We start from the raw sequence: 17500 nt of genomic DNA, 5'->3' as shown, positions 1-17500 counted from the left end.
TCTATAATATACTATTCTAACTACCTCTGGTCTCCAGTCTATAATATACTATTCTAACTACCTCTGGTCTCCATTCTATAATATACCCATCTAACTACCTCTGGTCTCCAGTCTATAATATACTATTCTAACTACCTGTAGTATACAGTCTATAATATACTATTCTAACTACCTCTGGTCTCCAGTCTATAATATACTATTCTAACTACCTCTGGTCTCCATTCTATAATATACTATTCTAACTACCTCTGGTCTCCAGTCTATAATATACTATTCTAACTACCTCTGGTCTCCAGTCTATAATATACTATTCTAACTACCTCTGGTCTCCAGTCTATAATATACCCATCTAACTACCTCTGGTCTCCAGTCTATAATGTACTATTCTAACTGCCTCTGGTCTCCAGTCTATAATATACTATTCTAACTACCTCTGGTCTCCAGTCTATAATATACTATTCTAACTACCTCTGGTCTCCAGTCTATAATATACTGTTCTAACTACCTCTGGTCTCCAGTCTATAATATACTATTCTAACTACCTCTGGTCTCCAGTCTATAATATACCCATCTAACTACCTCTGGTCTCCAGTCTATAATATACCCATCTAACTACCTCTGGTCTCCAGTCTATAATATACTATTCTAACTACCTCTGGTCTCCAGTCTATAATATACTATTCTAACTACCTCTGGTCTCCAGTCTATAATATACCCATCTAACTACCTCTGGTCTCCAGTCTATAATGTACTATTCTAACTGCCTCTGGTCTCCAGTCTATAATATACTATTCTAACTACCTCTGGTCTCCAGTCTATAATATACTATTCTAACTACCTCTGGTCTCCAGTCTATAATATACTATTCTAACTACCTCTGGTCTCCAGTCTATAATATACTATTCTAACTACCTCTGGTCTCCAGTCTATAATATACCCATCTAACTACCTCTGGTCTCCAGTCTATAATATACCCATCTAACTACCTCTGGTCTCCAGTCTATAATATACTATTCTAACTACCTCTGGTCTCCAGTCTATAATATACTATTCTAACTACCTCTGGTCTCCAGTCTATAATATACCCATCTAACCACCTCTGGTCTCCATTCTATAATATACTATTCTAACTACCTCTGGTCTCCATTCTATAATATACTATTCTAACTACCTCTGGTCTCCAGTCTATAATATAATATTCTAACCACCTCTGGTCTCCAGTCTATAATATACTATTCTAACTACCTCTGGTCTCCAGTCTATAATATAATATTCTAACTACCTCTGGTCTCCAGTCTATAATATAATATTCTAACTACCTCTGGTCTCCATTCTATAATATACTATTCTAACTACCTCTGGTCTCCAGTCTATAATATACTATTCTAACTACCTCTGGTCTCCAGTCTATAATATAATATTCTAACTACCTCTGGTCTCCAGTCTATAATATAATATTCTAACCACCTCTGGTCTCCAGTCTATAATATACTATTCTAACTACCTCTGGTCTCCAGTCTATAATATAATATTCTAACTACCTCTGGTCTCCAGTCTATAATATAATATTCTAACTACCTCTGGTCTCCATTCTATAATATACTATTCTAACTACCTCTGGTCTCCAGTCTATAATATACTATTCTAACTACCTCTGGTCTCCAGTCTATAATATAATATTCTAACTACCTCTGGTCTCCAGTCTATAATATACCCATCTAACTACCTCTGGTCTCCAGTCTATAATATACTATTCTAACTACCTCCGGTCTCCAGTCTATAATATACCCATCTAACTACCTCCGGTCTCCAGTCTATAATATACCCATCTAACTACCTCTGGTCTACAGTCTATAATATACTATTCTAACTACCTCTGGTCTCCATTCTATAATATACTATTCTAACTACCTCTGGTCTCCAGTCTATACTATTCTAACTACCTCTGGTCTCCATTCTATAATATACTATTCTAACTACCTCTGGTCTCCAGTCTATAATATACCCATCTAACTACCTCTGGTCTCCAGTCTATAATATACTATTCTAACTACCTCCGGTCTCCAGTCTATAATATACCCATCTAACTACCTCCGGTCTCCAGTCTATAATATACCCATCTAACTACCTCTGGTCTACAGTCTATAATATACTATTCTAACTACCTCTGGTCTCCAGTCTATAATATACTATTCTAACCCACCTGTAGTATACAGTCTATAATATACCCATCTAACTACCTCTGGTCTCCAGTCTATAATATACCCATCTAACCACCTGTAGTCTCCAGTCTATAATATACCCATCTAACCACCTCTGGTCTCCAGTCTATAATATACCCATCTAACTACCTCTGGTCTCCAGTCTATAATATACTATTCTAACTACCTCTGGTCTCCAGTCTATAATATACTATTCTAACTACCTCTGGTCTCCAGTCTATAATATACTATTCTAACTACCTCTGGTCTCCAGTCTATAATATACTATTCTAACTACCTCTGGTCTCCATTCTATAATATACCCATCTAACTACCTCTGGTCTCCAGTCTATAATATACTATTCTAACTACCTGTAGTATACAGTCTATAATATACTATTCTAACTACCTCTGGTCTCCAGTCTTTAATATACTAATCTAACTACCTCTGGTCTCCATTCTATAATATACTATTCTAACTACCTCTGGTCTCCAGTCTATAATATACTATTCTAACTACCTCTGGTCTCCAGTCTATAATATACTATTCTAACTACCTCTGGTCTCCAGTCTATAATATACCCATCTAACTACCTCTGGTCTCCAGTCTATAATGTACTATTCTAACTGCCTCTGGTCTCCAGTCTATAATATACTATTCTAACTACCTCTGGTCTCCAGTCTATAATATACTATTCTAACTACCTCTGGTCTCCAGTCTATAATATACTATTCTAACTACCTCTGGTCTCCAGTCTATAATATACTATTCTAACTACCTCTGGTCTCCAGTCTATAATATACTATTCTAACTACCTCTGGTCTCCAGTCTATAATATACCCATCTAACTACCTCTGGTCTCCAGTCTATAATATACCCATCTAACTACCTCTGGTCTCCAGTCTATAATGTACTATTCTAACTGCCTCTGGTCTCCAGTCTATAATATACTATTCTAACTACCTCTGGTCTCCAGTCTATAATATACTATTCTAACTACCTCTGGTCTCCAGTCTATAATATACTATTCTAACTACCTCTGGTCTCCAGTCTATAATATACTATTCTAACTACCTCTGGTCTCCAGTCTATAATATACCCATCTAACTACCTCTGGTCTCCAGTCTATAATATACCCATCTAACTACCTCTGGTCTCCAGTCTATAATATACTATTCTAACTACCTCTGGTCTCCAGTCTATAATATACTATTCTAACTACCTCTGGTCTCCAGTCTATAATATACCCATCTAACCACCTCTGGTCTCCATTCTATAATATACTATTCTAACTACCTCTGGTCTCCATTCTATAATATACTATTCTAACTACCTCTGGTCTCCAGTCTATAATATAATATTCTAACCACCTCTGGTCTCCAGTCTATAATATACTATTCTAACTACCTCTGGTCTCCAGTCTATAATATAATATTCTAACTACCTCTGGTCTCCAGTCTATAATATACTATTCTAACTACCTCTGGTCTCCATTCTATAATATACTATTCTAACTACCTCTGGTCTCCAGTCTATACTATTCTAACTACCTCTGGTCTCCATTCTATAATATACTATTTTAACTACCTCTGGTCTCCATTCTATAATATACTATTCTAACTACCTCTGGTCTCCAGTCTATAATATACTATTCTAACTACCTCTGGTCTCCAGTCTATAATATAATATTCTAACTACCTCTGGTCTCCAGTCTATAATATACTATTCTAACTACCTCTGGTCTCCAGTCTATAATATACTATTCTAACCACCTCTGGTCTCCAGTCTATAATATACTATTCTAACTACCTCTGGTCTCCATTCTATAATATACTATTCTAACTACCTCTGGTCTCCAGTCTATAATATACTATTCTAACTACCTCTGGTCTCCAGTCTATAATATACCCATCTAACTACCTCTGGTCTCCAGTCTATAATATACTATTCTAACTACCTCTGGTCTCCAGTCTATAATATACCCATCTAACTACCTCAGGTCTCCAGTCTATAATATACTATTCTAACTACCTCTGGTCTCCAGTCTATAATATACCCATCTAACTACCTCTGGTCTCCAGTCTGTAATATGAACAGTAAGATCCTTGTCCCAGTCTCAACCAACCAGCAGGTGGCGGTAATCAACCATCCTGTTTACACTCCCCCATATTACCAGCAGAAGAAGAAGACGCGCACACACACACACACACACACACACACACACACACACCCCTACTGGTTGCTGACGTCCTCATAAATACACACACACACACACCCCCCTACTGGTTGCTGACGTCCTTCTAGATATACACACACACACACACACACACACACACATCCTCCTAGGTACTGACCTACTTTTAGAGAAAACATCAAGTGATCATTCACGAGAGGAAGCAGGTAGTTGTGTTAGAGAGGCAGAGCAGCAGCCAGACGATTGATGGTTAAAACACGCCTGGGGAACCGAGGGGCTGCTGCTCTCACCCCTGTGCCTCTCGTACAGACATTTCCATTTCCTAACCAAATGTCCCCCCCCCCCCTCCACTTCTCCTACCAGGTGAGGATGCATCCTTGCCCATCACCATTGGAGGGAGCTACCAGGTGCTGGTGAACAACGTGTTCTACTTCACACAGCGCGTGGTGGACAAGCTGTGGCAGGGCATGTTCAACAAGGAGTCCAAGATGGTGGTGGAGTTTATAGTGCAGCTTATAGGACAGGTGAGGACGACCTAGACCAGGGTTTCTTCAATATCTGATTCATTCCAGGTCTGGCACATGCTGAAACGGGGACGGGCATGAATTGTCCTGATGGAGCGCGCACATACAAGCGTACATTATTTACATTACATTAGTTATATTACATTAGTTACATTACATTATTTACATTACATTAGTTATATTACATTAGTTATCTTATATTAGTTACATTACATTAGTTACATTACATTAGTTATATTACAGTAGTTACATTACAGTAGTTACATTACAGTAGTTACATTACAGTAGTTACATTACAGTAGTTATATTACATTAGTTACATTACATTAGTTATATTACATTAGTTATATTACAGTAGTTACATTACAGTAGTTACATTACAGTAGTTACATTACAGTAGTTATATTACAGTAGTTACATTACAGTAGTTATATTACAGTAGTTACATTACAGTAGTTACATTACAGTAGTTATATTACATTAGTTACATTACATTAGTTATATTACATTAGTTATATTACAGTAGTTACATTACAGTAGTTACATTACAGTAGTTACATTACAGTAGTTATATTACATTAGTTACATTACATTAGTTACATTACAGTAGTTATATTACATTAGTTATCTTACATTATTTACATTACATTAGTTATCTTATATTAGTTATATTACATTGGTTATATTACACTAGTTATATTATATTAGTTATATTACATTAGTTATATTATATTAGTTATATTATATTAGTTATATTATATTAGTTATATTATATTAGTTATATTATATTAGTTATATTACATTAGTTATATTATATTAGTTATATTACGTTAGTTAAATTTTGTGAATACATTATGAAGACACTGTGTATAGAAATACAACATATGCAGTTCCTGTGTGTGGGTGTCCCAGGACTGGAAACAGTCTGATTTATAGCACTACAGTACTCAGAAACAGTCTGATTTACAGTACTCAGAAACAGTCTGATTTACAGCACCTCAGTACTCAGAAACAGTCTGATTTACAGCAGTACTCAGAAACAGTCTGATTTACCGCAGTACTCAGAAACAGTCTGATTTACAGCAGTACAGTACTCAGAAACAGTCTGATTTACAGCAGTACAGTAATCAGAAACAGTCTGATTTACAGCAGTAACGTAATCAGAAACAGTCTGATTTACAGCAGTACAGTACTCAAACAGTCTATCACATCAGTATAGTACTCAGAAACAGTGATTTACAGCCATACAGTACTCAGAAACAGTCTGATTTACAGCCGTACAGTACTCAGAAACAGTCTGATTTACAGCAGTACAGTACTGGGTTTGACTCAACTAACCAGCAAATGAATGAGTTAATTGAATCAACAAGCCAACCTTCACGTCTCTCCCAGACTTACTCAACTGAACCAATAGAGCTTTAGGTGAAACACAGCCGTGTGATTTATACGTGAATGTAGGCCAGCAATGTGCATGTCTGGAGTGGTACTGCTTTGAAACAAGAGGATTTAGTCAGATTTCAAACACATACTTAATCAGTCCTCGGAATCCATTGGCTGTTATAAAACAGGACTATTGTTTACACACTCCGCCAACCCTACGGTAGGATGTCTTAACCCCAATCAACTCTCTGGAGAAGAAAGTCCCTTTCTAAAAACCACCTCTCGGGCATCGCAGACCATAGATCATAAGACAAGTCTTTCTTAAAAAATGTTCCACCTCTCTTTTCTCACGTTTCCAGTCCAAGAGGAGGTCGCAGAGTCTGTCTCTGGACTCTCTCTACCACTGTCTGAACCGTACGGTCCTGTACCAGCTGTCTCGACCTCACAAGACCGTACCTCAGCAGGTAGCTCTGCTGGACTCTCTACGGGTGTTGACCGTCAACCGTAACCTGGTACTGGGACCGGGCAACCACGACCAGGAGTTTGTAGCCTGTCTGGCTCACTGCTTCATCAACCTGCACGTTGGGAGGTAGGTCTGGGACTGGAGGTGGGTCTGGGACTGGAGGTAGGTCTGGGACTGGTCTGGGACTGGAGGTGGGTCTGGGACTGGAGGTGGGTCTGGGTCTGGAGGTGGGTCTGGGACTGGAGGTGGGTCTGGGACTGGAGGTGGGTCTGGGACTGGAGGTGGGTCTGGGACTGGAGGTGGGTCTGGGACTGGAGGTGAGTCTGGGACTGGAGGTGGGTCTGGGACTGGAGGTGGGTCTGGGACTGGAGGTGGGTCTGGGTCTGGAGGTGGTTCTGGGACTGGAGGTGGTTCTGGGACTGGAGGTGGGTTTGTGTGTCTGTCTGTTTTAGCTAGCTAGCTAGCTTACTTAGTTATCGTCTTGCTTCTTCATGCATTCTTGAATTCATTGCATTGCTCGAGACATTTATAGCAGCTGTGTGTCCTGATCAGTGAGTTTGAGGTCTTATGAAGTGTTGAGCTGGCTAATCGAATGACAACAGGATGCAAAAATTGCAGTTAGCTTAGTCCTGCTGGCTGACTCTCTCCTCTCCTGTCCCGCTCTCTTTCTCTCTCCTCTCCTCTTCTTTCTCTGTCTCTCTCTTCCTCTCTCCTCTTGTCTCTCTCTTTCTCTCTCTTTCTTTCTCTCTCTTTCTCTCTCTCTCCTCTGTCTCCCTCCTCCTCTCCCCTCCCTACTTCTCGCTCTCTGTCTCTCTCCTCTCCTGTCCCGCTCTCTTTCTCTCTCCTCTCCTCTTCTTTCTGTCTCTCTCTTCCTTTCTCCTCTTGTCTCTCTCTTTCTCTCTTTCTCTCACTCTCTCTTTCTCTCTCACTCTTTCTCTCTCACTCTTTCTCTCTCACTCTTTCTCTCTCGCTCTTTCTCTCTCGCTCTTTCTCTCTCCTTCTGTCTCACTCCTCTGTCTCTCCCCTCCCTACTTCTCTCGCTCTCGCTCTCTGTCTCTCTCTCGCTCTCTCTCTCTATGTGCAGTAGTGTGGAGGGTTTTGGTTTGGAGGCAGAGGCTCGTATGACCACCTGGCACGTCATGATGCCCGCTGAGAATGGACCTGATAACAGACACAGCCAGGAAGTTAGCGAAGGTAACATAACGTCTGACTGTCTGTCTGCCTGCCTTTCTGTCTGTCTCTCTTTCAAAGTGTGTTTCTCTGTGTGTGTGTGTGTTCCTAACTCCTGTCCTGTCTCCCAGGTCGCCAGCAGCTGCTGAAGGCAGTAAACCGTGTGTCCCTAACTCCTGTCCTGTCCCCCAGGTCGCCAGCTGCTGCTGAAGACAGTAAACCGTGTGTCCCTAACTCCTGTCCTGTCTCCCAGGTCGCCAGCTGCTGCTGAAGACAGTAAACCGTGTGTCCCTAACTCCTGTCCTGTCCCCCAGGTCGCCAGCTGCTGCTGAAGACAGTAAACCGTGTGTCCCTAACTCCTGTCCTGTCCCCCAGGTCGCCAGCTGCTGCTGAAGACCGTAAACCGTGTGTCCCTAACTCCTGTCCTGTCCTGTCTGTCCCCCAGGTGGCCAGCTGCTGCTGAAGACAGTAAACCGTGTGTCCCTAACTCCTGTCCTGTCCCCCAGGTCGCCAGCTGCTGCTGAAGACAGTAAACCGTGTGTCCCTAACTCCTGTCCTGTCTGTCCCCCAGGTCGCCAGCTGCTGCTGAAGACAGTAAACCGTGTGTCCCTAACTCCTGTCCTGTCTGTCCCCCAGGTCGCCAGCTGCTGCTGAAGGCAGTAAACCGTGTGTGGACAGAGCTGATGCACAGTAAAAGACCCATGTTGGAGGACATCTTTAAGGTGTCCCTCCCCACCAACGACAGAGGACATGTAGATATCAGCACCGCTCGGCCTGCCCTGGAGGAACCTGCCCTGAAGAGCTGGCAGAACCACCTGGGTGAGAAAAGACACACACATCTAGACAGACGGACACCCACACACAGAGACGAAAACACAAACACATACTGTGTATTCAAATAGTATTCAGACTCAATGACTTTTACCACATTTTGTTGTTACAGCATCATTCTAAAATGGATTCAATAGTTTTTTTTCCCTTCATCAATCTACACACAATACCCCATAATGACATCACAATACCCCATAATGACATCACAATACCCCTTAATGACATCACAATACCCCATAATGACATCACAATACCCCATAATGACATCACAATACCCCATAATGACATCACAATACCCCATAATGACATCACAATACCCCATAATAACATCACAATATCCCATAATGACATCACAATACCCCATAATAACATCGCAATACCCCATAATGACATCGCAATACCCCATAATAACATCGCAATACCCCATAATGACATCACAATACCCCATAATGACATCACAATACCCCATAATGACATCGCAGTACCCCATAATGACATCACAATACCCCATAATGACATCACAATACCCCATAATGACATCGCAATACCCCATAATGCCATCGCAATACCCCATAATGCCATCGCAATACCCCATAATGACATCACAATACCCCATAATGACATCGCAATACCCCATAATGACATCGCAATACCCCATAATGCCATCACAATACCCCATAATGACATCACAATACCCCATAATGACATCACAATACCCCATAATGACATCACAATACCCCACATCGCAATACCCCATAATGACATCGCAATACCCCATAATGACATCGCAATACCCCATAATGACATCGCAATACCCCATAATAACATCGCAATACCCCATAATGACATCGCAATACCCCATAATGACATCGCAGTACCCCATAATGACATCGCAATACCCCATAATGACATCGCAATACCCCATAATAACATCGCAATACCCCATAATAACATCGCAATACCCCATAATGACATCACAATACCCCATAATGACATCCCAATACCCCATAATGACATCACAATACCCCATAATGACATCACAATACCCCATAATGACATCACAATACCCCATAATGACAAGGTTTTTGAAAATGTTTGCAAATGTATTAAAAAAAAAAAAAAATGGGAATGTTACATTTACGTAAGTATTTCAAACTCTTTACTCAGTACTTTGTTGAATCACCTTTGGCAACGATTACAGCCTCAAGTCTGAAAAACATCCCCTAAGCATGATGCTGCCACCACCATGCTTCACCGTAGGGATGATGCCAGGTTTCCTATAGACGTGACGCTTGGCATTCAGGCCAAATAGTTCAATCTTGGTTTCATCAGACCAGAGAATTTTGTTTCTCATGGTCTGAGAGTCCTTGAGGTGCCTTTTGGCAAACTCCAAGCGGGCTCTCATGTTCCTTTTACTGAGGAGTGGCTTCCATCTGGCCATTCTACCATAAAGGCCTGATTGGTAGAGTGCTGCAGAGATGGTTGTCCTTCTGGAAGGTTCTCCCATTTCCACAGAGGAACCCTGGAGCTCTGTCAGGGTGACCATCTGGTTCTTGGTCACCTCCCTGACCAAGGACCTTCTCCCCCGATTGCTCGGTTTGGCCAGGCGGTCAGCTCTTGAAAGAGTGTTGATGGTTCCAAACTTCTTCAATTTAAGAATAATGGAGGCCACTGTGTTCTTGGAGACCTTCAATGCTGCAGAAATGTTTGGTACCCTTCCCCAGATCTGTGCCTCAACACAATCCTGTCTCTGAGCTCTACGGACAATTCCTTCGACCTCATGGCTTGGTTTTCGCTCTGACATGCACTGTCAACTGTGGGACCTTATATAAACAGGTGTGTGCCTTTCCAAATCACGTCCAATAAATTTAATTTAGCACAGGTGGACTCCAATCAAGTTGTGGAAACATCTCAAGGATGATCAATGGAAACAGGATGCACCTGAGCTCAATTTCTAGTTTCATAGCCAAGGGTCTGAATATTTATGTAACTATATTTATGCATTTCAGTTTTTTTTATTTGTAATAAATTTGCAAACATTTCTAAAAACCTGTTCTCACTTCATCATTATGGGGAATTGTGTGTAGATTGATGAGGAACAATTTCTATTTAATAAAATGTTATAATGAGGCTGTAACGTAATGTGGAAAAAGGGGAAGGGGTCTGAATACTTTCTGAATGCGTTGTACACACTGACTCTGTAGTCTATTGTTTGGTATTACGTCAGAAAGGTCATTTTAACACCGTACAGACTGTTTAGTGGTCAGGGGGATATTGGGACATAATCAGCTTTACCATGTGGTTTTTGTAGAGCAGAGAAAGCCAAGTTAGGACCGGAGCCGCCAGCACACTGGAAGACTGTTGGATAACCTCTGTTCCTTTCTCTTGTTTGTCTCTGTTTCTATGTCCCTCTGTTTCTCCCCCCCCTCTTTACTCCTTCCTCTCCTTCTCTTTCTCTCTCTCTCTCTCTCTCTCTCTCTCTCTCTCTCTCTCTATCCCTCTCTCTCTTTCCCTCCTCTTTCCCCCCCTCTTTACTCCTTCCTCTCTTTCTCCCCTTCTCTCTCTCTCTCTCTCTCCCTCCTCTCTCTCTCCCTCCCTCCCTCTTTACTCCTTCCTCTCCCCCTCTCTCTCTCCCTCTCTCTTTCCCTCCTCTCTCCCTCCCTCTTTACTTCTCCCCCTCTCTCTCCCCCTCTCTCTCTCTCTCTCTCTCTCTCTCTCTCTCTCTCCTCTCTCTCTCCCTCTCTCTTTCCCTCCCTCTTTACTTCTCACTCTCTCCATTTCCCTCTCTTTCCCTCTCTCTCTCTCTCTCTCTCTCTCTCCCTCCTCTCTCTCTCCCTCCCTATTTACTCCTTCCTCTCCCCCTCTCTCTCTCTCTCTCTCTCTCTTTCCCTCCTCTCTCCCTCCCTCTTTACTTCTCCCTCTCTCTCTTTCCCTCCTCTCTCTCTCCCTCCCTCTTTACTCCTTCCTCCCCCCCTCTCTCTCCTCTAGTCCATGAGAAGAAGTGTATTAGCAGAGGGGAGTCGGTGGCTCCGGCCAGCCAGTCCAAGCTGTCTCGGGTCAGTAGTGGTTTTGGTCTGTCCAAGTTGACCGGCGCGCGACGCAACAAGAAGGAAAACTCCCTGAACAAGAACAACCTTTCTGCACAGGTACACACACACACACACACACGGACACGGACACGCACAAGAGCACACACGTAACATGCATTCATACTCATGCATGCATGTACACTCACCTCACAGCAGCCAGCAGCATACCACCCTGCATCCCAACTGCTGGCTTGCTTCTGAAGCTAAGCAGGGTTGGTCCTGGTCGGTCCCTGGATGGGAGACCAGATGCTGCTGGAAGTGGTGTTGGAGTCCCAGTAGGAGGCACTCTTTCCTCTGATCTCAAACATTAATATCCCAATGCCCCAGGGTAGTGATTGGGGACACTGCCCTGTGTAGGGTGCCGTCTTTCGGATGGGACGTGTCTCTGTGGACACTCAAGATCCCATGGCACTTATCGTAAGAGTAGGGGTGTTAACACCTGGTGTCCTGGCTAAATACCCAAACTGTCCCTCAAACCATCACGGTCACCTAATCATCCCCAGGTTCCAATTGGCTCATTCATCTCCCCCTCCTCTCCCCCTGTAACTATTCCCCAAGTCGTTGCTGTTAATGAGAACGTGTTCTCAGTCAACTCACCTGGTAAAATAAAGGGTCAAATAAATAAACACTAACCAGGTAAATTCCTTCCACCAATAGGAGACGTTCCAGTGGATGTTCACCCACATAGCGGTGGTCAGGGACCTGGTGGCCATGCAGTATAAAGAGTACCAGGAGGTAAGAACACTACGGTACTCACAGCGTTGTCTACCACACTACGGTACTCACAGCGTTGTCTACTACACTACGGTACTCACAGCGTTGTCTACCACACTACGGTACTCACAGCGTTGTCTACTACACTACGGTACTCACGGCGTTGTCTACTACACTATGGTACTCACAGTGTTGTCTACTACACTACGGTACTCACAGCGTTGTCTACTACACTACGGTACTCACAGCGTTGTCTACTACACTACGGTACTCACGGCGTTGTCTACTACACTACGGTACTCACAGCGTTGTCTACTACACTACGGTACTCACGGCGTTGTCTACTACACTATGGTACTCACAGCGTTGTCTACTACACTACGGTACTCACAGCGTTGTCTACTACACTACGGTACTCACTGCGTTGTCTATTACAGTACTCACTGTGTTGTCTACTACAGCACTCACTGCGTTGTCTACTACAGTACAGTACTCACTGCGTTGTCTACTACACTACAGTACTCACTGTGTTGTCTACTACACTACAGTACTCACTGCGTTGTCTACTACACTACAGTACTCACTGTGTTGTCTACTACACTACAGTACTCACTGTGTTGTCTACTACAGCACTCACTGCCTTGTCTACTACACTACAGTACTCACTGTGTTGTCTACTACACTACAGTACTCACTGCGTTTTCTACTACTGTACAGTACTCACTGCATTGTCTACTTCAGTACTCACTGTGTTGTCTACTACAGTACAGTACTCACTGCATTGTCTACTACAGTACAGTACTCACTGCATTGTCTACTACAGTACAGTACTCACTGCATTGTCTACTACAGTACTCACTGCATTGTCTAACACTACAGTACTCACTGCATTGTCTAACACTACAGTACTCACTGCATTGTCTAACAGTACAGTACTCACTGCATTCTAACACTTCAGTACTCACTGCTTTGTCTAACACGACAGTACTCACTGCATTCTAACACGACAGTACTCACTGCATTCTAACACTACAGTACTCACTACATTGTCTAACACTACAGTACTCACTACATTGTCTAACACTACAGTACTCACTACATTGTCTAACACTACAGTACTCACTACATTGTCTAACACTACAGTACTCACTACATTGTCTAACACTACAGTACTCACTACATTGTCTAACACTACAGTACTCACTACGTTGTCTAACACTACAGTACTCACTGCATTCTAACACTACAGTATTCACTGCATTCTAACACTACAGTACTCACTGCATTGTCTAACACTACAGTACTCACTACATTGTCTAACACTACAGTACTCACTACATTGTCTAACACTACAGTACTCACTGCATTCTAACACTACAGTACTCACTACATTGTCTAACACTACAGTACTCACTGCATTCTAACACTACAGTACTCACTACATTGTCTAACACTACAGTACTCACTACATTGTCTAACACTACAGTACTCACTACATTGTCTAACACTACAGTACTCACTACATTGTCTAACACTACAGTACTCACTACGTTGTCTAACACTACAGTACTCACTGCATTCTAACACTACAGTATTCACTGCATTCTAACACTACAGTACTCACTACATTGTCTAACACTACAGTACTCACTGCATTCTAACACTACAGTACTCACTGCATTGTCTAACACTACAGTACTCACTACATTGTCTACTTCAGTACTCACTGTGTTGTCTACTACAGTACAGTACTCACTGCATTGTCTACTACAGTACAGTACTCACTGCATTGTCTACTACTGTACAGCGCTCACTGCATTGTCTACTACAGTACTCACTGTGTTGTCTACTACAGTACAGTACTCACTGCATTGTCTACTACAGTACAGTACTCACTGCATTGTCTACTACAGTACTCACTGCATTGTCTAACACTACAGTACTCACTGCATTGTCTAACACTACAGTACTCACTGCATTGTCTAACAGTACAGTACTCACTGCATTCTAACACTTCAGTACTCACTGCTTTGTCTAACACGACAGTACTCACTGCATTCTAACACAACAGTACTCACTGCATTCTAACACTACAGTACTCACTACATTGTCTAACACTACAGTACTCACTACATTGTCTAACACTACAGTACTCACTACATTGTCTAACACTACAGTACTCACTACATTGTCTAACACTACAGTACTCACTACATTGTCTAACACTACAGTACTCACTACGTTGTCTAACACTACAGTACTCACTGCATTCTAACACTACAGTATTCACTGCATTCTAACACTACAGTACTCACTACATTGTCTAACACTACAGTACTCACTGCATTCTAACACTACAGTACTCACTGCATTGTCTAACACTACAGTACTCACTGCATTGTCTAACACTACAGTACTCACTGCATTGTCTAACAGTACAGTATTCACTGCATTCTAACACTACAGTACTCACTACATTGTCTAACACTACAGTACTCACTGCATTCTAACACTACAGTACTCACTACATTGTCTAACACTACAGTACTCACTGCATTCTAACACTACAGTACTCACTACATTGTCTAACACTACAGTACTCACTACATTGTCTAACACTACAGTACTCACTACATTGTCTAACACTACAGTACTCACTACATTGTCTAACACTACAGTACTCACTACGTTGTCTAACACTACAGTACTCACTGCATTCTAACACTACAGTATTCACTGCATTCTAACACTACAGTACTCACTACATTGTCTAACACTACAGTACTCACTGCATTCTAACACTACAGTACTCACTGCATTGTCTAACACTACAGTACTCACTACATTGTCTAACACTACAGTACTCACTACATTGTCTAACACTACAGTACTCACTGCATTCTAACACTACAGTACTCACTACATTGTCTAACACTACAGTACTCACTGCATTCTAACACTACAGTACTCACTACATTGTCTAACACTACAGTACTCACTACATTGTCTAACACTACAGTACTCACTACATTGTCTAACACTACAGTACTCACTACATTGTCTAACACTACAGTACTCACTACGTTGTCTAACACTACAGTACTCACTGCATTCTAACACTACAGTATTCACTGCATTCTAACACTACAGTACTCACTACATTGTCTAACACTACAGTACTCACTGCATTCTAACACTACAGTACTCACTGCATTGTCTAACACTACAGTACTCACTACATTGTCTAACACTACAGTACTCACTACATTGTCTAACACTACAGTACTCACTGCATTCTAACACTACAGTACTCACTGCATTCTAACACTACAGTACTCACTACACAAGTCTTATCAGATCTCTATATGCTGAACCTGACAGACACATGTAATAACACTCTGCCTAAACACACAGTACACTCTCTCTCTCTCTCTCTCTCTCTCTCTCTCTCTCTCTCTCTCTCTCTCTCTCTCTCTCTCTCTCTCTCTCTCTCTCTCTCTCTCTCTCTCTCACCATGTCAATAAAGTCAATTGAATTGAAAGTACATTATTCCTTACATTGTCAAAGTATACATATCGAAAGAAATATATATATATATATATATATATAAATGGTGGGACCAACAGCAATAATAATAGTAGTAGTGGACATGGGATTACCATTAACAACAACTACAACAATAATATTAATGAGAACAACAATACATTAAAGCAATGGTAGTGGACCAGTGTCAACATGACTGAGAAGACACATGACCTGGTATGAAAGAGAAAGGAGAGATAGACAGAGAGAGAGCGAGAGCGAGACAGAGAGAGAGCGAGACAGAGAGAGAGCGAGACAGAGAGAGAGAGAGAGAGAGAGAGAGAGAGAGAGAGAGAGAGAGAGAGAGAGAGAGAGAGAGAGAGAGAGAGAGAGAGAGAGAGAGAGAGAGAGAGAGAGAGAGAGAGACTCAGGACAGCCTCAGGACAGCAGCAAGATGGGAAATATTATCGACATTACTTTGCACTTTTCACTGGCTGTCCCTCAGGTTGTGGCAGGAGGACACATATTTGGCTGCCAAAACTGCACATTTTGGCTTTTCACCCAATTAATATTTTATAGTTTCAAATTCTTTGTATTGAATTATAATTTTGGGAAAGAAATATTCTCTTTCTCTGAGTATTCTCTGAGTATTTGTCACAGTGTAATAGGAAATGCAGCTCTGTCTACCTCTCCCCTGGAGCAGAGTGAGCACAGCCTGTCCTCTCTGGGCAGCCAGGTTTGGCTGTGACGACCGGTCTCTATAGCCAGACTGTCCTCTCTGGGCAGCCAGGTTTGTCTGTGACGACCGGTCTCTATAGCCAGACTGTCCTCTCTGGGCAGCCAGGTTTGTCTGTGATGACCGGTCTCTATAGCCAGACTGTCCTCTCTGGGCAGCCAGGTTTGTCTGTGACGACCGGTCTCTATAGCCAGACTGTCCTCTCTGGGCAGCCAGGTTTGTCTGTGACGACCGGTCTCTATAGCCAGACTGTCCTCTCTGGGCAGCCAGGTTTGTCTGTGACGACCGGTCTCTATAGCCAGACTGTCCTCTCTGGGCAGCCAGGTTTGTCTGTGACGACCGGTCTCTATAGCCAGACTGTCCTCTCTGGGCAGCCAGGTTTGTCTGTGATGACCGGTCTCTATAGCCAGACTGTCCTCTCTGGACAGCCAGGTTTGTCTGTGACGACCGGTCTCTATAGCCAGACTGTCCTCTCTGGGCAGCCAGGTTGGTCTGTGATGACCGGTCTCTATAGCCAGACTGTGCTCACTGAGTCTGTACCTAGTCAATGTTTTCCTCAGTTTTCTATCAGTCACAGTGGTCAGATAGTCTGCCACCATGTACTGTCTGTTTAGTGCCAAGTTTACTAAGTTTACTTAGATTTTTTGTGGTGTCTTTCCAATAGGTGATTTCTTT

At 42.4% G+C, this 17500-nt stretch overlaps 1 protein-coding gene across 4 annotated transcripts in view; it reads left to right on the top strand.

The window, feature by feature from the left end:
• wdfy3 (WD repeat and FYVE domain containing 3) overlaps positions 1–17500 on the top strand; it is a 218094-nt gene that overhangs the window by 159915 nt on the left and 40679 nt on the right. For all 4 annotated transcript variants that reach the window (XM_036936512.1, XM_036936513.1, XM_036936510.1 and 1 more), the window contains 6 exons: positions 4760–4920; positions 6660–6889; positions 7848–7957; positions 8570–8752; positions 11753–11910; positions 12511–12588. In XM_036936512.1, coding sequence (XP_036792407.1) covers positions 4760–4920; positions 6660–6889; positions 7848–7957; positions 8570–8752; positions 11753–11910; positions 12511–12588 — 920 coding nt within the window. The remainder of the gene's footprint in view (positions 1–4759; positions 4921–6659; positions 6890–7847; positions 7958–8569; positions 8753–11752; positions 11911–12510; positions 12589–17500) is intronic.

Source organism: Oncorhynchus mykiss, chromosome 11 (assembly GCF_013265735.2).
Source record: "Oncorhynchus mykiss isolate Arlee chromosome 11, USDA_OmykA_1.1, whole genome shotgun sequence".
NCBI classification, from domain to species: Eukaryota; Metazoa; Chordata; class Actinopteri; order Salmoniformes; family Salmonidae; genus Oncorhynchus; species Oncorhynchus mykiss.
Note: the sequence above shows the minus strand (reverse complement) of the source record. Positions and strands in the feature narration are given on the sequence as shown.